At 45.7% G+C, this 18800-nt stretch overlaps 1 protein-coding gene across 2 annotated transcripts in view; it reads right to left on the bottom strand.

The window, feature by feature from the left end:
* The window catches only part of UNC5B (unc-5 netrin receptor B), a 164036-nt gene that overhangs the window by 30600 nt on the left and 114636 nt on the right, over window positions 1-18800 (bottom strand). For both annotated transcript variants that reach the window (XM_083441380.1, XM_083441381.1), the window contains exons 3-7: window positions 10966-11109; window positions 8392-8495; window positions 2788-2968; window positions 1730-1897; window positions 190-354 (exon numbers count right to left, since the gene is read on the bottom strand). In XM_083441380.1, the coding sequence (XP_083297506.1) occupies window positions 190-354; window positions 1730-1897; window positions 2788-2968; window positions 8392-8495; window positions 10966-11109 (762 nt within the window). The remainder of the gene's footprint in view (window positions 1-189; window positions 355-1729; window positions 1898-2787; window positions 2969-8391; window positions 8496-10965; window positions 11110-18800) is intronic.

Raw genomic sequence — 18800 nt, 5'->3', positions numbered from 1 at the left:
TTATATATACTCTAACAGCTATTAGCCTACGTGTTGTGTCTTTATTTCTGTGATAAGTTGGCAACAGAAGTTTGTCACTGGGTCTTACATGCCCACCTGCAGAGCTTTTTCAGTACAACTGAAAAACCTGCCTCCCTTCTGTCTTCCCTTTCCCCTCTGCTTCTTATTAGGCACAGCAAATTGACTCACTTTGCATACAGAGCCCATCGGTGCAGTTTTTGGAGTCAAGCAGCACTCCGCTGCAGTCTTTGCCTCCGTTCCTGGGCGAAGGGGCTGTGCATTCTCTGCTCCTCCAGTGCGTGCATTCTGTGCTGCAGGCTGACCACTTGCTCCATTCCGTCCAAGCTCCGTCTACTGCATTTCGGGAGGGAAAAGACAGTCAGGGACTAATCCATCACCAGAATCACCACCGTAAAGGAAGGAAACTAATTAGAGACGCACAGGCAGAAGGGGTTGGTGGGGGGAGGCAGGGAGAGAGGAAACAATTTCTTGTAGGACTAGCTTACTAACTCCTGAAAAAAGCAGAATGCTGGGATGCCCTTGTGAAATCACCTGCTGGCACCACCGTCCCCAAACCAAAAAGTAAAGTGATACTGGCTGGCAGGCAAGATCAGACTTAAAACACTGCAACCTTCCAACACAGGAAGCTATTCCACATCGAAAACATGCACTATCTCCCACACGTAAGTGTTTTTACACCACAATTTTGTTGTATTTTAAGTGCGCCTTAATGTGACGCATACTGATACAAGCAACTATTTTCAGGCGTGCATCTAGTTAGAATTTCTATGCTGCGTTTTAGCAGTCCTCTGAACAAGTCTGCAATGTAGATCAGTATCATTAACCCCATAATGCAGCCGGTGAGCTGGGGCAAAAGACTGTGGCTTGCTAAAGGTCACCTACCAAAAAAATCAGGTGACATCTTGAAAGCTGTAGGTTCTAACTACTACAGCAGCTTCCTCTTTTTAAAGCATCGCCTGCTTTCTTGCCACATCTGCCAGTTGTCATCCCAACCAAGCATAAAATGTAATTTAAAAAAACCTAAACTAAATGGAACAGATTTGACGAGCACATGCATTCCCAAATCTGCCTTTCTTAAGGTTCCAGCCTCCCATCATCACATGTATGATTATTTCTTTTTTGCTTTCTTTTGAAGTCTAAAAAGAGCAGCCAGACACAAAAGTACATTGAATTCTCACAAAACAACCCGCTTCTTTATTGTTTATCCTGTTTCGTCCCTCCAGGCCGCAAGTGTTAAGAGCATTGTTATTTTCCTCAATTCCTTGCAATAACACATCTTGCTGCTAGCAGATGCTGTGATGTTAGCAGTTCTTCCTGTAAATTATGAGTCTCACTTCAGTTGTGACTCAACATAAATATCATTGCACTATAATGTACACAGAACTTTCGTACAAAACGGAATATTGGATGCCTTTCCCCAAACCCTTGATATTTAAAGGTAGTTCTAAATAAAGAATGAGCTGTTTTAATAAGTGACATTTGGAAACTGGTGGATTGTTTTCTAAAGCAGATATGGCTCCCAAATGCTCTGCTGCCTGGCTCCTGCTGCTTCAGATACTCTAACGCTCTGTACAGGGTACTGAGTCTAAGTCAACTGGCTACATCAAGCTTTGCCATCAGATTCTGTGCTATACAAACAGAAACAGTCCTGTGTGCGAATACAGCTCACTGTGCAGAGTCCAGGAGTGGCTGTCCGAGATGTCCTCACCTGGGCACATAGTGCTGCAGGAGATCTTCTGCAAGGACTGTCCATCGCAAACGGAGCCACCGTTGAGAGGCGCAGGATTGGTGCAGCTCCGGGTGCGCTTTTGCCATCCTCGACCACAGCGGTTGCTGCATGGGGACCATTCTGACCAGGTAGACCAGCCACCATTCACTATGAGCAGGCAAGAGAAGCAAAGGATGTTAAAAACCATGAAAGAGCAGACAAGTGAGGCTATCTCCTCAATACCAACCTAGCTGACTTCTTTCTCCTGTAGCCACTTCTAATGTTACAGCTGCCCACACGAAATGTGCTGGGAAATGCCCACATCGTGTTGGATTCCTGTGGCAGCTGTAACATTCAGTAAGTCCTCACCACCATGGCTGTCCCAATCATGCCAGTGTTGCACATTTTTGGTGGAAGCTGACACCAGACTGGACACTCTCCATGTGCAATTACCACAAGAGGGAAGCCCAAATGCTGCATCTTCTCCATCACCAATCAATAATAAAAAAATGTACCTCTGTAAGAACACACCTATTAAGGAATATCTGCAAAATTGTAACACCTGTGCAGCAGACACCTGCACTGGTTGTCAATTAACTGCTCAAGGTGTTAACTATTGGCACTTACAGCCCTGAACAGTTCAGGGCCAGTTTATTTGCGAGATTGCCTTACAATGAAGCAACCTATAACTTCTAAGAAATCAATCAATCAATTGATGGGGAAACTGCAGAGGTAGGGACTCTTAATACAACAACAACAACTTATTATTTATACCCCGCCCATCTGGCTGGGTTTCCCCAGCCACTCTGGGGGGCTTCCAACAAAATATTAAATACAATTGCAAGTGCTATTAAATTCAGTGGGACTTCCTTTTGAACAAACATGCTTAGAGGATCAGGTTGTTAATTGCATTCAATGTGGATGTTTACATACTGCATGAACCAAGTATTTAATTATACATGCACACATATATATGTTGCAGAAAACTGTGTTCTCATCTTCTCCTTACCCACCATGTGAATAAGCCCCCTAACCTGCCGAAAACAAAAAGTCAGTACCATAGACAATGACGGTGGCTGTGGTGCTCCTCCGTTTGGCGACAATGTTCTTGGCCACACAGGTGTAGTTGGCAGTGTCAGAAAGTCTGGCTTGCTTGATGATGAGGTTATGGTCAATGGTTATCAAGAAGTTGGTATCCTGGGCAGTGTCAACCACATCATCATTCCTCAGCCACTCCACCTAGAGAGAGCCACGGGGGGAGAAAAACAGGGAGGAAAGGAATAGGGAAAGAAGGTGTTGGGACAGGTAAAAAAAAAAAAAATGAAGGAAGGAGGAAGAGGGAGCCACTGTTAACTACACACACAATACATGCAACATGTGATCTTCATTCCAAAGCCAGATCTATAACTATAAGTTTCTTTTTAAAAAAGTTGTAAGTTTCCCCAGCAAGCCATGGAACTTTGTCATCCAGAGCCTGGAATTCTGTTGGATAACCCTCCAGGGGTAGAGTCAAACTGCGGGAGAATCACAGTGCCTGCTGTGGTCGCAGAGACTGCTAACTCGTAACTGCTGCCTTCTGTGCTGTTTTTGCTTCATTAGCAACACCGAAGCAACCTCTCCAGGAAGCAAGCCTGGGCAGTGTGTATGGAGGTCCCGGGCTGACCCAATTACAAGACACCCCCCCACACACACTCTAGGCCTCACTGATGTAGTCCAAAAGAAAGCAGAGCAAAATTTGCCACAGGTACCCATGACAGAAAACTCCATTGGGTTCCTGTGGCATGTATACGTTTGCCCATTTGCCTTGCACTGGTACATGCAATATCCTACGTAGAAGTAATACTGAGTAAGCATAAACAGGCCTTATTTATGAAGTATCCTGAATCTTGTGATGTTCAACCCATTTTTTAAATAATAAACAACCCTGCCTGTCACCCCAGGAGGCCCTAGTACCATAATGCACCTGGGCTTTGCTCATTGTTCGAGAAAGGACAGACTTTCTTACAGATAACCTTTCTATTTTTAATTTTGTTCCCATCTGCCACACCAGCTGGATGTGGAATGGCCCAGTTCAACCACCTCACTGTTTTGTTAGCAAAAAACAAAACAAGGCCAGACAAATCGTGGATTAATTTCTTACATTTGTATCCTGCCCCAAGTTGCTGAGACCGACAGTTTTAGCCCGACAACAACTCTGAAAAGCAAGTTACGCTCTGAGAGTGTGAGGCTGAAGGCTTCAGGCCTCATCCACACTGGCAACAAAGTAAAATGGGAACGAGATTGTGGAGTCCTGAAGCGGTAGACTAGACTGCAAATTTCGGGCTGAAAGTGGTGTTTTGCCATTTCAGCGAAAAACACAAAACCTTGCACATAGAAAACTGGCTCTGAAGGGGCTGGACTAGGATATGCTAGCATCCCCCCTCCCTTTCTAAAACTTGCCAAACAGGGTTGTTGTTAAAACATATGTGTGCACTCAAAACTAGTACAGTATTTTGCACCTGCAGCCTGAAGCAGAAATATCCATTCTGCCTCCTCATTCACCTGCATGCATGGACCAGGCCTCTTGGTGTTCTAGAGGCAGAAACCAGGTGCTACCCTACAGGACACTATGGTCTACCTGCCCTTAGCTTGGATTGACCTGTCTCTCCATTGGCACTCAGTCGCCAGGTATATGCATGTGTGTGCTTGACTGCCTGCACTCCATCTAGACTGAGCATCTTTACACCCCAGGCACCTAACATTAGCTGCACAGCCATATGATGCTATGTTGGCAGCGGTGGCAGCGTTACCCTGCCACTGCAGTCACAAGTCGCTGGAAGCTTCCTGCGGTAGCAGCAACAGCAGAAAATTTATGTGCCTGGGATGGTGCCACACACCCAAACAACTGCTCTGGTATGCGTGTTCATATAGTGCCAGCAGGGAGGTGGCACTGCCCTCTGTTTGAAAGCATGCTGCACAACACTTGCAGAACCAGCAGATTTGGGGGCAGCTGTTTGCCACCACTTCTGTGATGCTCCCCAGGGGCTGCCTGAAGATGCAGCCTCACTCTGCCTTGTGACAAGGCTGCAACACCCTGAGAGCATCACGGAAGGGAGCCGGGGGTTGGAGTTTCCCCAAACGCAAGCTAATGTTCCAGCCGTTACACCAGTTGGGCCGTTTACACGGGAAGTACCAGGTCACAGGGTGTCAAAGGCTAAAGATGACCCCTGTGCGAAGTTCTGCCCCTGTCAGGGGAATTCCAGGAATGTTGATACGTCCTAATTCTAATTGCTCTCCCCCTCACTGGAAAACAATTCGTTCTGTGTTTTCGTTGCTAAATCCTGCGAGGAGTTAATGGCTGATCAGCCCATGCGGGAGGGAGGGAAGGCTGGGCTGAACAGGTGTTGAGGTTAAGTACATTATTAGGTGTCAGAATAACAGATCCGCTGCCTAAAATAAACACTTCTGCTGAATAATGAAAGCAGACGGCCTCGGTGCGAGGCTATCCATCACGGCCCCGATCCGGCTCCGGGAGCCGACTCATTTACCTCATGCACACTTTTTTCCTCCTGGCTGTAAACTGGCAATCTGCTAAGGTGCCAACACTCCCAGCTGGAATTTTATGGCAGTTGCTTGGAAGAAGCAGGCAGATGTGTGTGTGTGTGTGTGTGTGTGTGTGTGTGTGTGTTTCTGAGGTGTGCATAGTGGGGAGAGGGTGGCTGGGCAGATATCTGAGAGAAGTAACAGCTCCCCGTGATTTATTAATGGGCTGCAATGGGAAAAATTGCATCCTTGCCTACAATTATTCACATTCACGGTGTGCCTTCAGGGAAGGCGCAGATGTGCCCAGCTGTAGGAGGAAGGCAGGAAGTTTCTGGTTACCAACCGCCAGCAAATTTGGAGAGTAGTTGGTGGGTGGGTGGGTGGGGGACAGATATCTCAGCAACCAAAATCTATAAAACAAGTCTGCATGTCTGAGTTAGAATAACACCCTAAAATTGAAAAGGGGAAAAAAGCAGGAGACAGATATTTCAGGAGGCTTTTAAACATTTATTCCAGCATCTGTCTTATGGAACAGGGGAAAGTAATACATTTAATGGGAGGGCAGCAATCACCATTGGAGGCAGTGCTACAGCCCTAGCTCATGAATCTCAAAGCATTCTGCCAGAACAAGCCTGGTAGGAAAAGATATATATCACTGTCAGGGAAAGTGCTCTAAGTCTCCAGGTGCAATCTCAAACCTGGGTCCTTTTGAGAGCTGGTCTTGCTTAGCAGCCACCTCTTTCCCAAGCAGACCATGGACCTCCTGAGCACAAGTATTTATTTGTGACAGCTCCCTGTCACTCTTGCTGCCCCCAAGTAACTCCCCCTGCTTTCTTGCCCAAAGGTTTTGGGTGATGTCAGTTGGCCATTCACCACGTGATTTTATGCATGTTAAGTTGCACAGCATCTTCACCACCATCTAAGAAAATGTGGCAAGAAGAGGCAAGGAGTTTTTGCCACACCCTTGATTGTGTCTGATTGGGTGCAGAAGTGTGGTAAAGTTCTCCTCACCACCTAATAGGATACAGAGGGATAACTTATTGAGGGGCTATGTCAGGTGTGGGGAACCCATTTGACCCTCCAGATGTTGCTGAACTCCAGCTCCCATTAGCCCCAGCAGGCATGGCCAATGATTATAGAAGTTGCACTTCGGCAACACCTGGTGGGCCTAAATTTCCCAACACCTGGTTTGGGAAATGAACTCACACTTTAGACTCCATTTCAAGATGTACCCACTGTTGTGGCTGCCTCCTCAGTTAGTCTACAGCAACCTTTGCCAACATAGCTCCCCCCACAATGTTTTGTAGTACAACTCACTGCATCTCTAGATAGTATGGCTGCCCAAACCATCCATGGATCATCAACATCTCTGGATGCTGCCCTTTTGTCTGTTTGCAGGAATATTTGTCCCCATCATCGGTTTGCACCTACAGTTTGTTTATTGCATTCTTTCCTGCCCTTCTTCCAAGGAGCTCGGGTCAGCCTTCATAGTTCTTCCCTGTATTTCATCCTCAGAACAACCCTCTGAGATACGTTAGCAGAGAGAGTTGCTGAGGGTCACACATTGAGGTTTGTGGCTGTGCAAGGATGCAGGTCTCACCTGCCCTAGTTTGACTGTTTATACAGACACTCTCTCTCTCTCTCTGCTGTGGGCCTGAACTGTAATTGTGTCAGCCAGCTTTCTGCTCTGCTCAGAGAGGCTTGCAGCGTATCTTCTCTCTGCTTGTTGAGCACTGTGAGCCGGTTGCGCGTGTTGATGAAGTGGAGGGCCTGATCTGCTGGATGGATGCTTCCACCTTGCAGCGGGAGGTTGGGAACAGGATGATATTTGGGTGCTTTCCAGCTCTGCGTCTATGCCCTAGCCTGATAGCGGTACTGTAAAATAAAATGAGGCTAAGGAGAGTTATCTTCTGTGGCTTTTTGCATGAGCAGCCTTATCCTAATGGGTATTAGCAGCATCACACACTAATCCATGTACTTCTTGGCAGCTCTGGCTATGTGCCCAGTCCACAGCCAGCACCACCAGTTTCGAGGAGATACATGGTGCCAAGCTGAAGCGACCTCTTCAGAAACAAGATTCGCCCGCCTGCCTCACCGCAACCCTCACTGAAGAGTTCAGAGCTGTCTACAAGGGCAATTCCTGATCGGAAGCCATGATGAGCAGCAGAAATGCCAGGCCATAGTTGTTGTTGCTATTATGTTTTGGTTTATTTTTTACAAAGCGGAATAAACCTCACTCCACCAAGCTTCCTCCCCTTAGGAGAGACAAATATGCCACAAAAGCCTTGAAAACTGTTTGTAGGGAGTGCAAACGAGAATTGCAGCTGCCTGACCTCCATGTGACATGGATAAAACTGTCCAAAGTAACAGGATAGAAGAAATAGGGCCAAAGGCGACACTGAGGTTGGTGGCGACGGGGGTGGTGGTGGTGTAAAACAAATAAATCCAAGCTCAATGGCAGAAGTGCATTGGAAGGGTAAGATTCCTTTCTGCAGCTCAAAAAACCGGCTGACTAATGGAAGCTTAGTATTTTCACAACCAGGCAGTTGAAACAGGTTTGAGAACTCAAGGCTAGGCTTCTTTTAGGGCCTGCGTGGGCCCAACTAAAGAACTACAGAAAGCAAAGAAAAATTAAAGCACCTGTTTTCCCCCTAAGGGTGTGGGGTGGGGGTGTCAAAATGGCTAAAGTGTACAGTTCTCTAAACGGGGAACATCCCCAAAAGCCACGTAGCCTGGTCAGTGCCACCCTACACAGGCTTACTTGTGTAATGGTACTTTCTTTTGAGTAAACAACGCCCTACGCCTAGGACTGAAGTGTCAGTCTATTTTCTGCTAAGCAGGTACCTACAATGAGCCAAAGTGAAGGGAGACAGTTCACATTTATGGGCAGAGGAAGGAATGAAAAAAGCATAGAATGTTCTCTTTCTCAGTGATCTGAGATAAGCCCTGCACATCCCTTGGCACATGGGAAAGTGCTGCATGTGCGCTTTAATAACAGTGATGCTAATCATCACGCAGAAACACAACACGAGCTTGCGTCGTCTTGTGGGAATAATAGCGATTCAGTTCCGCAGGCTCCTCCCAGCTGGCGGCTGCTGCCACCAACGCGCCCCCCCCCCCCCGTGGCCTGCCTTGCTTACCTCGGCTGTTGGCACTCCTTCAGGAGGGCGGCACTGCAGAAGCACTTCATGATCCAGAGGAACCTCCTTCCCCAAGGGCTCCTGGTCAAAATTCTTTCTCAGGTCTATGAATGGGAAACAAAACAAGCACCAGGCATCAGTCTAGGAGTCACTTGCAGAGCTCAGTTGCCTTGTCATACCAGCTGAGAGAGGGCGGCATGTCAAGAGCTCAGCATGACCTTAGGCTGGCCCACAACCCTTGGAACTATAGTTTACACTTTAACAGAGCTACAACTGCAAGCGCCCTTAACCAACTACGGTTCCCAGGCTTCTTTGGTGGGAGAAATGTGCTAAATGGTGTTCCTTACTCGGCAAGACTGCCAATTCTTACCGAAATGAAGATGTGGAGATTTGTGGGGAAACGCACTGTTTAAAGGTCCTTGTGGTGCCATTCTGATGGTCTCGCAGATTATCTCAATAAAGGTTTTCAGAAGCACTCAGATGATCCCATCGAGGTAGTTAACGGAGGGAAGGACATGCAGAGTTTGTATTTTACACCCCAGATATATTTACTTGGGAGTAAACCACTTCTACTTCCAAAGATGTATGGGCTTGCAGGCAAAAGGAAGTCTCTGCTGCATGTGAATGTATGGACTGTATATCCCACAGATCAAATGAGTGAAACAGTTGAGAGAGGACAAGGTCTCAGAGCCCTGCGTAGCTGTTCTCCATAAAATGTAGGACATGATATTTTTGTGTGTCTGCTCAGGGCCTGCCCTACCATTAGGTGGTGATGAGCTGCTTCAAGCGGTAGAATCTGGGTGGGCGGGTAGCAGTGGTGAAGTGTTGGACAACAGAGCTATGTCTGCTGTACATCATGCCTTCCAATATCTAACTAATCTAACCCAAGTGCTGAAGTAGGAGACAACTACAAGTCCAGCTGGCTTTAGTATACGGTGTGAAGAGAGGACTTCACTTTGTGCTTGCTTCAGACGGCAAAATTTCTTGATCTGCCTCTGCCTCTACTAATTCTACTCCCAAACAAAATATCTCCATTCCCTACTATTCCTTCCCCATGCATCAAAACCTTTGCTAAAATGCTCTGAATTCTGTACATCAACATTAGAGAATGATTGTATCGCTTGTAGCCACAGGGAAATGGAATATATTAGCAATATTAAGCGGCTTTTCTTAATACTTGAATATTGCATCAGTTTCAAAGAACTTTGTGTGCTTAACTAAACTGTATCACGAGTGAACAAGCCCCAGTATTAACCAGTAGGTGGCACTAAAACCCACCTAATTTCTCTCAAGCAGTTTTGACAAACTGTTCCAATGAAAATAAATGCTGTCCAAAGTAATTATTTTTGAGGATGATTATGATGATGACAATGATGATAATTTGCTGTCTTGTTTTATGAACAAGACTTGATCGTTGTAGATCTTATCACAGCATGATCTGCTGGAACGAGAAAGTTCACTGGCTAGCATCCCTCAAACAACCACTGCTTCTAGAACTGCATATTGCAAGTTTATAGTGCCTGTTCGCACAAATTTCTAATCCTTGCATTTCTAATCCTTGAGAATACATTTATTTTTATTTTTTTGTAGCATGGGAAGGGAGACATGTAGAAAATAAAGCCACATATTTTGAAACTAGTGTGGAGTGCCCGGATATATAAGCACTGCATATTTTTTAGAAATAAAAATAACATTGTGCCGTTTGTGAGATTGGATGTGTCACACCCAAAAATGGGTGGAGTCAACCCAAAGTCATGTTTAGTCCGCCATCTTGATGCAAAATGACACCTGGCATCTGAACATTAACAAAAATTGCCACTCTCACCACGGGTGCCACCATGCCAAAACTGGAGATGCTATATTGAGAAGCAGCCAAATCTATTCTATGCTGAAAAACAGGGGAAGTCATGCCAAAGGGACATTGCGGTCTGCCAGCTTGATTAAAAATGGCAGCGAGTGTCCAAATATCAGTGAAGAGCACTGCTCCCACCTAAAGAACTCTCATGTCAAGTTTGGCAATATTTTTCCAAGCGGCATCCGAGCATAAAGACTACAAACTTCCCCTGACATCGAAATACCTTGCCTCCATCCTCGATTATTAAACACACAGTAAGGCCTAATCTTTGCCATTCTGATCCCACCGTCAAGGGCTCTCATTTTCCTCCATGAGAATGGGCTAGTAAGTATATGAACATATGTGAAAAGCCCACTGAAATCCTTAAATCAAACAATCCAATAAACTATGATGAAATGAATTCTCTTTTGTCTTGTTCTGCTCATTAAAACAAAAAAAACCCCACAACCATCACCAAGGAAAATGTAACATAAAATTCTCCTTTCCAACAAAGGGTATCCCTCCTTTTTTCTCTTACACACACTCACACACCCCAACATGCCCCAAAATGTATAGAACGGCTCACATTTGAGCAAACATGAACTGCTTACAATGTGGCTCTTGGGGGGGTATGTTATGTCCATCTCTGTCCCTACATACAAATAGACTAAGTACCTGGGAGAAATGCACAGTATGAAAAGTACCCGTGTGAAGGATGGTTAAACACACTCAAGACCTACATGCTATCCTGACGTAAGCTCTTCGGCTTTTGGTGGTCCCAGCAGAGCTCCATGCCACACACTGGCACCAGTAGTCTTCTAAGCCAAAGAGTTCTTCCACTTGCTGTCGAGAGACTTCAATCTGGACTTCTCTTACAAGGAGCCCTGGAAGAAGAGAAAACAAGGAGGAGGGTTAATGATGAGAGCCGGGAGGGGGGATGAGAAGCTAGGACAGTGGACTCTCCTTCCTTGGAGGTTTCAAAGCAGAGCTTGGATGGCCATGGGCCATGGATGCTTTAGCTGAGATTCTTGCATTGCAGAGGGTTGGACTCGATGACCCTTGGACCCCTTCCAACTCAATGATTCTATGATATGGGAGGATATGAGATTCTATGATATGGGAGAATATGGGAGGATACAGAAAGAAACACCTGCATGGAAGCGAGAAATGCATACACATGGCTGAAGCAAGGGTAAAGGGGGAAATGGTGGCCCTACACACCAGAAAGAAGGCATGGTTGAGTATAGCATCTATGGTTTCCTCACTACCTATGAAAAGAGCTTCAGTTGATTTCATGATAGCACTTGTCAAATAGGGGGCTGGGGAAGAGACTTCAATCTCAAACCCTGGAGACCTGCTGCTAGGCCATGTAGACGAGAGTGAGCTAGATGAACCAATGGTCTGACTTCAGTATAAAGCAGATCTCAAAGTCCACACATAATTTCTTTAATTGGCTAGGAGGCATGTACAGTCCAGGATAAAAGCCCAATATCTTGATGGGTCGTTGCCCCCCTTTTAAGCTATCTACAGTTGGTAAACAGTTTTCTTGGTCCTACTAGGCCACATACTTTCATGTGGTACTTTCATGTTATAGGGAAGATAAACTTCTACCAACCCTAGGGATAAAGTGGGGCAATAATGGTTGCCATGTCTGTCTGTCTGTCTGTCTGTGTCTGTCTCTCTCTGTGTGAAAAGAGGCAGTTGCAAAAAGAAAGAAGTGGAAGGAGGCGAGAATTTTAGACGATTAAGAACTGAGTACCAACAGGCTGAGCAAATGAAGTATGTTTTGAAAGAAGAAGCTCCTCAAGTCATAAGGGAGGCTGTTTCTGGTCAAATGAACTTCCCATCGAGGGCAGAACTCTATAGAGTCACCCAAGGGTGATAACTCTGATAGAGCCATTATCAACATTCAGCTGTTTTACGAAAGAGCCGCTATTACTACTGGCTAAGATATACCCCATTACTCCTCCTGTTTTAGTGCAACCTTAATCGCTTCACCGTCGCATTAAAAATCACAGCCTCAATTCAGCAAGGCACATAAGCATGTGCTTTAATCTTATTGCCTTAATATAGTAAAACCTCGCTGCCAATTGTCTACAAATGAAGAGCAGAGTGGATTCAGCAGCAGTTGAAGCAACTGTTTCTCTTGCCTTTTCCATTATGACAATTGTATTTCATTTGCTTATAAAACACACACACACACACACACACACACACACACACACACACACGGTGGTACTAAAGATATGCAACGCGAACTGAAGATGTTTATGCCCTCAATAAAGATGGCTGCTACTTTAATGAACATGGTAGGTAGAGACAGATAAAGGATTTAAGCCTGTTATGGCTGACATTTCCAACTGCTTTCTGTGGGTCTGGGAAGCTGCCATCTTATTAATAAGAATAGGTCTCAGAAGCCTCTTTCTTTATACTTTAAGGCATCTGCTCAAATTCTAAACTACCAGGACTGACCTGTTCTATAAGTAAATGGTGTATTTGCTCCATGACCTTCAAATCACTGCTGTTTTTCAAACCCAAACTTAATTACCTGTAGTGTTCATAAACTGAAGGGTGACCATGCTTCAATTGTTATATCCACAGACAAAGTTTGTTTACCCTTTCTGGTGCTCTTCCCTGGTTTTCTCACCAAAGAATATTGCAAATTGTAGCCTGCATGCATTAGTCTGTTCAGAGATCACTGAACACTCCTCACTGAATTCCCCGGGAAGAGGGCATGTCTGTTATAGCCTGGTGCTGCTGCTGAGAATCAACTTCTGGAGATCTCGACCCTCTTCACCAAACTACAATTCCCAGAATTCTCTTGAAAGACAAGATTGCTCATTAAACCCGTTTAAATCAGGATATAGTCCTTTAAAGCAGGATATAGTCACAGTGTTCTCTCATTCTCTCCTTAGACTCAGCAACTAGCCCAAGTCCCAGCTTTTGGAAGAAAGTAATTGGGAAGCCTGGGTTCAAATCCCCATTCAGTCATAAGTTCACTGGGTAAAGTGGGACCAGTCACTATAGGGTTGTTGTGAGGATAAAATGGGAGTGGGAAAACCATGTATGCAGGGCCGTTTTACCAATAGGTGCTAGGGGTGCGGGGCACCTGGGAGCCGGGCTCTAGGGGGCACCAGGCCGAGAGTCTGGGGCCTGAGAGTTGAGTCCAGGTAAGAGCCCGCCCGTCGGTTGGAGTGTCGTGGAGGGCTTTTCTGCTGTGGGCAGCTCTGCGCTGCAAGTTTGGTGGCGACCGAGCCAGCGAGATGCTGAGGTGGCTGGCCGGCTGGCTCCGGCCTCCTGCATACCTGGGACTGGGCAATCTGGGGGTGGGGGGCAGGTGCCAGGCAGATATTTGCACTGCAGCGCTGCATATGCTTAAGACAGCCTTAAGATGCATGTATGTCATCTTGGAGGAACAGCTGGGCACAAATGTAATGAATGATGGAGGGGGAAACAGATTTATGGGCAGGGATAGAGGCAGGCAGGCATGTGATAGGAAGTGGATCCTCAGAGGAAGCAAATAATAGTTGGGTAAGCTGAGAATGAGAGCAGCATGGGGAAGATACAGATAATTGTCACTCATCTAGGCCATCCACTGCCAGTCCTGCAGCTTATATGCCTCCCACATTGTTTTTTGACCTCTCTGGGATGCAAGCCTGGGCAGTGCACATGAAGGTCTTGGGCTGCCCGAACGACAAGACCTTGTGGTCCAAAGGAAAGCAGAGTGATACATGTGGCACCAGCTTGGCTGTAAGAGTTGCCAGAAGGAGGCATACAAAGTGCCATCTAACTATCTTAGGGATGCCACCAGCTCTGCAACTGGAGACTGGCAAATGGGTCAGTTTCAACTGATCTCTGACAAGAACACACTCTTGTGTGTGCTATTTACACTAATAACGCATGCGTTTTCATTCATGCTTTGTCCTAGTAGATGCATTTCTGCACACATTGGTTGCAAAGTTTGGAGAAGTGTGCATTTTGAAGAAGGGTTTCAGTCCGAGTAATGTTTGGGAAACGGCAAGTTATGCAGTTTCACCTATATATGCGAACGGAATTTAAATTCCCCCCTTCCCTACCTGCAACCCGAGGACAAGACTTACTTATTTTCTTGACAATTAAGTGCTTCTTGAATTCTGAACGTAAAGTAGAAATGGTATGATTGTGTGTGTGGCTCCCTACACCAAGTCCTTTGAGAAGGATGGAATGGTAGTCAGTTAAAATATTTAAGAAATGTTAATTCCTCCAACTTTCTCCTTTGCTGTTCAGTGCCTGTGGATCACATCCTAACATGTCTCGCTCCTTTCGCTGGTGTGATGGTAGCGCAGGCGGGATGGCAGGAATGTGTGGCAAGTGGTCTCCTGGGACATTAAAGCCTCTTGCCCGCCTGTTGCAAATCCATTTGCTATTCATGCTGGCAACCTCAATCCTAATTAAATAATTTAGCCCTCGAAGGCATTTAATGTGGACTTTTTGCGCGAGTTCAACAGTGCAGCGCGGACTTGTTTAATGGAAGCTTTAATTACAGTTATATATTCATTTAAAATTGTTTTACAAAGAGAGATTGCACTGAGCAAATGGGAGAGGGAGAGAGAGAAAAAAAGAGAGAGAAAGGGGGAAAAAGAAATATTTTCTGCCTGTTAATAATATACATTGCAACCATTTCTCGCTAATGTAAAAGAAGATGATGAGAGCCCAATTCATACCATGGCTTTTTCTTAAAACAAACAAACAAACAAACAAACAAACACCCAATACAGTGGTACCTCAGGTTAAGAACTTAATTCGTTCCAGAGGTCCATTCTTAACCTCAAACTGTTCTTAACCTGAAGCACCACTTTAGCTAATGGGGCCTCCTGCTGCCGCCATGCCACCGGAGCACGATTTCTGTTCTCATCCTGAAGCAAAGTTCTTAACCCGAGGTTCTATTTCTGGGTTAGCGGAGTCTGTAACCTGAAGCGTATGTAACCCGAAGCGTCTGTAACCTGAGGTACCACTGTATAGACAACCTCTTGCAAGATCCCTATCAGCATGACTAAGAAGGTGGGGAGTTTGTACAAGACACTGGCCCAGTTCATACATAATACTAAGGTTTGTTCTTGGCGTACCACTCATGATTTTTTGGGGGGTGAGACAAACCTGGTTTTATACACAACACTAAGCCAAACCATGACTTTTTGCTCTGGGTAGTATGGCAACAGTAGGACTGAGATGGGTGGGGGGAGGAAAAAAATTCTCATGCTGGGTACCCCATTCTTGCTCATTCATGCAAAACCACTGGGTGTTGGTGGGTTGGGACCCACTACTGTGGCCTGATCTAAGGTGGGTCACAGCAACAGCAGCATCACCACCATGCAAACATATGGCAAAGGAAAATCAACAGATGGGTCTCTCAAATGCATTTTTGGGTTGAAGGTGGGTCCTGGCTCTGAAAGGATTGGGACTACTATGCTATAACACAGTTTGGCTTGGCGTTGCATGTGAACCAGGCCATTCTCTTGTGGAGAAATTGCATGGACTCGTTGGGGAATCTTGCAAGTGCACCAGCTCAAATCGACTATTAGAGTTTTGTTTCTGTGGAATGGAGGGAACTTATCAAATATTAAGCACGCAGAAACACGTCTCCTCTAAGAGACAAGTCATGTGTGTGCATGGACTCTTCTCCTGTGATCATTCTTCGTGCATGTGAGTGCATTATACATGCTTATGGTGACTGTTTTTGTCTTTCACAGTGCAGGTCTCCAGAACGGATTCCACAGTTAACAGGGTGGGTAGGGTAGGAGGGTGGCGCTGTGGTCTAAACCAATGAGCCCAGGGCTTGCCGATCAGAAGGTTGGCAGTTCAAATCCCCATGACGGGGTGAGCTCCAGTTGCTTGGTCCCTGCTCCTGCCCACCCAGCAGTTTGAAAGCATGTCAAAATGAAAGTAGATGAATAGGTACTGCTCCAGCGGGAAGGTAAACGGCGTTTCCGTGCGCTGCTCTGGTTCGCCAGAAGTGGCTTAGTCATGCGGGCCACATGACCCGGAAGCTGTACGCCGGCTCCCTCGGCCAGTAAAGCGAGATGAGCGTCGCAACCCCAGAGTCATCCATGACTGGACCTAACAGTCAGGGGTACCTTTACCTTTGCGTAGGGTAGGCGTACTTGCTTGCAGAGAACCAAATCTTTTAAACCTCTAGTCCCACTACCCACTGCTATCCCTGAACCTCTTCCCCCTGTATTGGCCACTGCTGCTAATATACCTGCCACCAGTGCTCTGCTTTTTAAAAATTTCACCGTGGATGTACGTACATGCATTTGCAAGGGGCCACTTCAATACACAAAGAGAGCAGAACTCTAACAATTAAAGTCAGTACACATAGCAGACCATTTTGTTTGATGCTTGCACAAACTTAGAAATAAAAGTGATGGCAGCTGATGTATCAGCGAAGGAGGATGCCCGATACTGAGTCTGAATGTTGCTACATCTAGCTCAGCGATGTCCAGACTGACCAGCAGGATTCTTTCCCAGCCCTGTTTAGCGACGCCAGAGACTTAACCTGGGACTGTTTGCATGCAAGGTACGGGCTCCGCTGCTGAGCTACAGCATCTCCCAAACAAAAGGGTTGGGGAGCAGGAGTGAGGAAAAACAAGAAGGCACCACAAGGATGAAGGATCATGTAATGGAATTAGCAACACCTCTCTGAAATTACCAAGATGGCCACACCTGTTTAATCAAGCCTGTCCCTTGGCAAGGATGCACACTCAGCAGTATCAGACATTTACCAATAAGGGCAACCAGCCACCCTCTCAGTCTCCTCCGCAAGTTGGCTGTTGGTACTTGTTTGCCATTTCCAAAATGGATCTTATCTAGGGCAACAGGGCAGGTTATATTTGCACCTTCAGCACAGCACCCAAGTTCCATTGCTGATCAGTAATGGGGTGGGGGTGGGGAGCAGCTAAATGTGAAGCTGACTGTGTAGGTAGGTGAAGCTTTTTTGATATGTCAAAAGCCGCCCTGCATTTCCAAGGGTGCAGGGATTGCTCATTGCTCACAGAAACTATCCTTTGGCCAGAAAACATAGGCTGCGAAATCAGCCCTCAGAGATGATTTCATGAGATTTGAATTATGGTGGTGCAGGTCACACACTTTTCTGAACTGGTCATAAGTTGACTTTGTTTCTGACGTGTGTAAATTCAGTGCTTGGCCACAACGAACTGATCAGGCCTAGCTTGTCAAAGTGTCATCAGTACCCACACTAAGCACCTCAGAAGATTTACCATGTGCTATTACACTGCTGAAGCAATTAGCATACTAAGGAGCTTTTCTTACATTCTAAAGGAGCAGAAAATGCCCTCAGGTGGAAACCATACAATGAGCGACCTTGTAATGAGTTCTTGGAGTGAAACTGACAAGAGTAGTTTTAATGGGCAGAAGTTATAATGCTATTTATAAGTAGCTGGCACTGTATTAAAATCCATCCCAGATTATGCCACCCATTTAGCTACCTCTGTTTTTTAGAATATTTCCTCACTTAACAAAATGACCCAAACCCTAAAGACCTCATCTGGACCATTTTGTTTACAGGTCTGGCCCTTCTACTAGTGACTCCCTTTTCACAGTGGATCTTGAAGACTCCTCATCCATGACTGAGGAAACTCTAGAGAAGTGCTCTAAGCAGAACATGACTTAGGATCAAGCTGGGCTGAATATTCCCCTCTTTTGTGGAACCATTTGTCCTTCACAAGAATGGGGGGGGGGGCATATTAAGCAACTTTAAGACAGGGTTGGGGAGAGAGAGGCAGGTGAATGTTGAGATATTTTCAGACCTGTTTTTAAACATGAGATGGCTGAGGGGTTATCAGCTGAAGTGGTGACAAGTGTTTTTTATTATAAGAGAAAAGGCGGAGATTTTTGAAAGCTAAGATTAAATATTACTTAACATTTGCTCCACCCCCTGAAGTCAGAGAAAAATAGTACTTCAGCCCTGGATCGGTATGGAACAAGTACTTAAACTGAGGCCTACCAGAATCTTTCACATCTGCCTAACCATGCCTAGTTTGCCTGTGTGGGAAGAGAGAGAGAGAGAGAGAGAGAAAGAAAGAAAGAAAGAAAGAAAGAAAGAAAGAAAGAAAGAGACAGAGAGACAGAGAGACAGAGAGAAAGAAAGAAAGAAAGAAAGAAAGAAAGAAAGAAAGAAAGAAAGAGAAAGAGATCTCTCTCTCTAGATTTTAGTATGCTAGAATCAATCAGAAAAGTTGGTATGAACATATAGACAATACAGGATCCCTTACTGTATTTCAAAAGGTATAAGAACATAAGACTGGCAATGCTGGATCAGATCAAAGGCCCACCTCATCCCATCATGTTTCTGGCAGTGGAAAGTCAGGTCCCTCTGGGAATCCCACAAGCAAGTTACAGGGACAGTCAGTGCTAGTTTGGGGGTAAGCCAATTCCATGCACATGTAGCCCATTTCCAGGGTTGTGCTAGGATTCCATGACTTAAATCATGAAGCTTGGTACTGGGACATCGCCTGATGAGCTTGTTTCAAACAAGACTAAGACGCAGTTTCTCATGGCACTGATCAGGTGTGGGCAC

Source organism: Podarcis tiliguerta (genome assembly GCF_965153285.1).
Source record: "Podarcis tiliguerta genome assembly, chromosome: 5".
NCBI classification, from domain to species: Eukaryota; Metazoa; Chordata; class Lepidosauria; order Squamata; family Lacertidae; genus Podarcis; species Podarcis tiliguerta.
The sequence above is the reverse complement of the archived record's forward strand: the minus strand, read 5'-3'. Positions and strand labels throughout refer to the sequence as shown.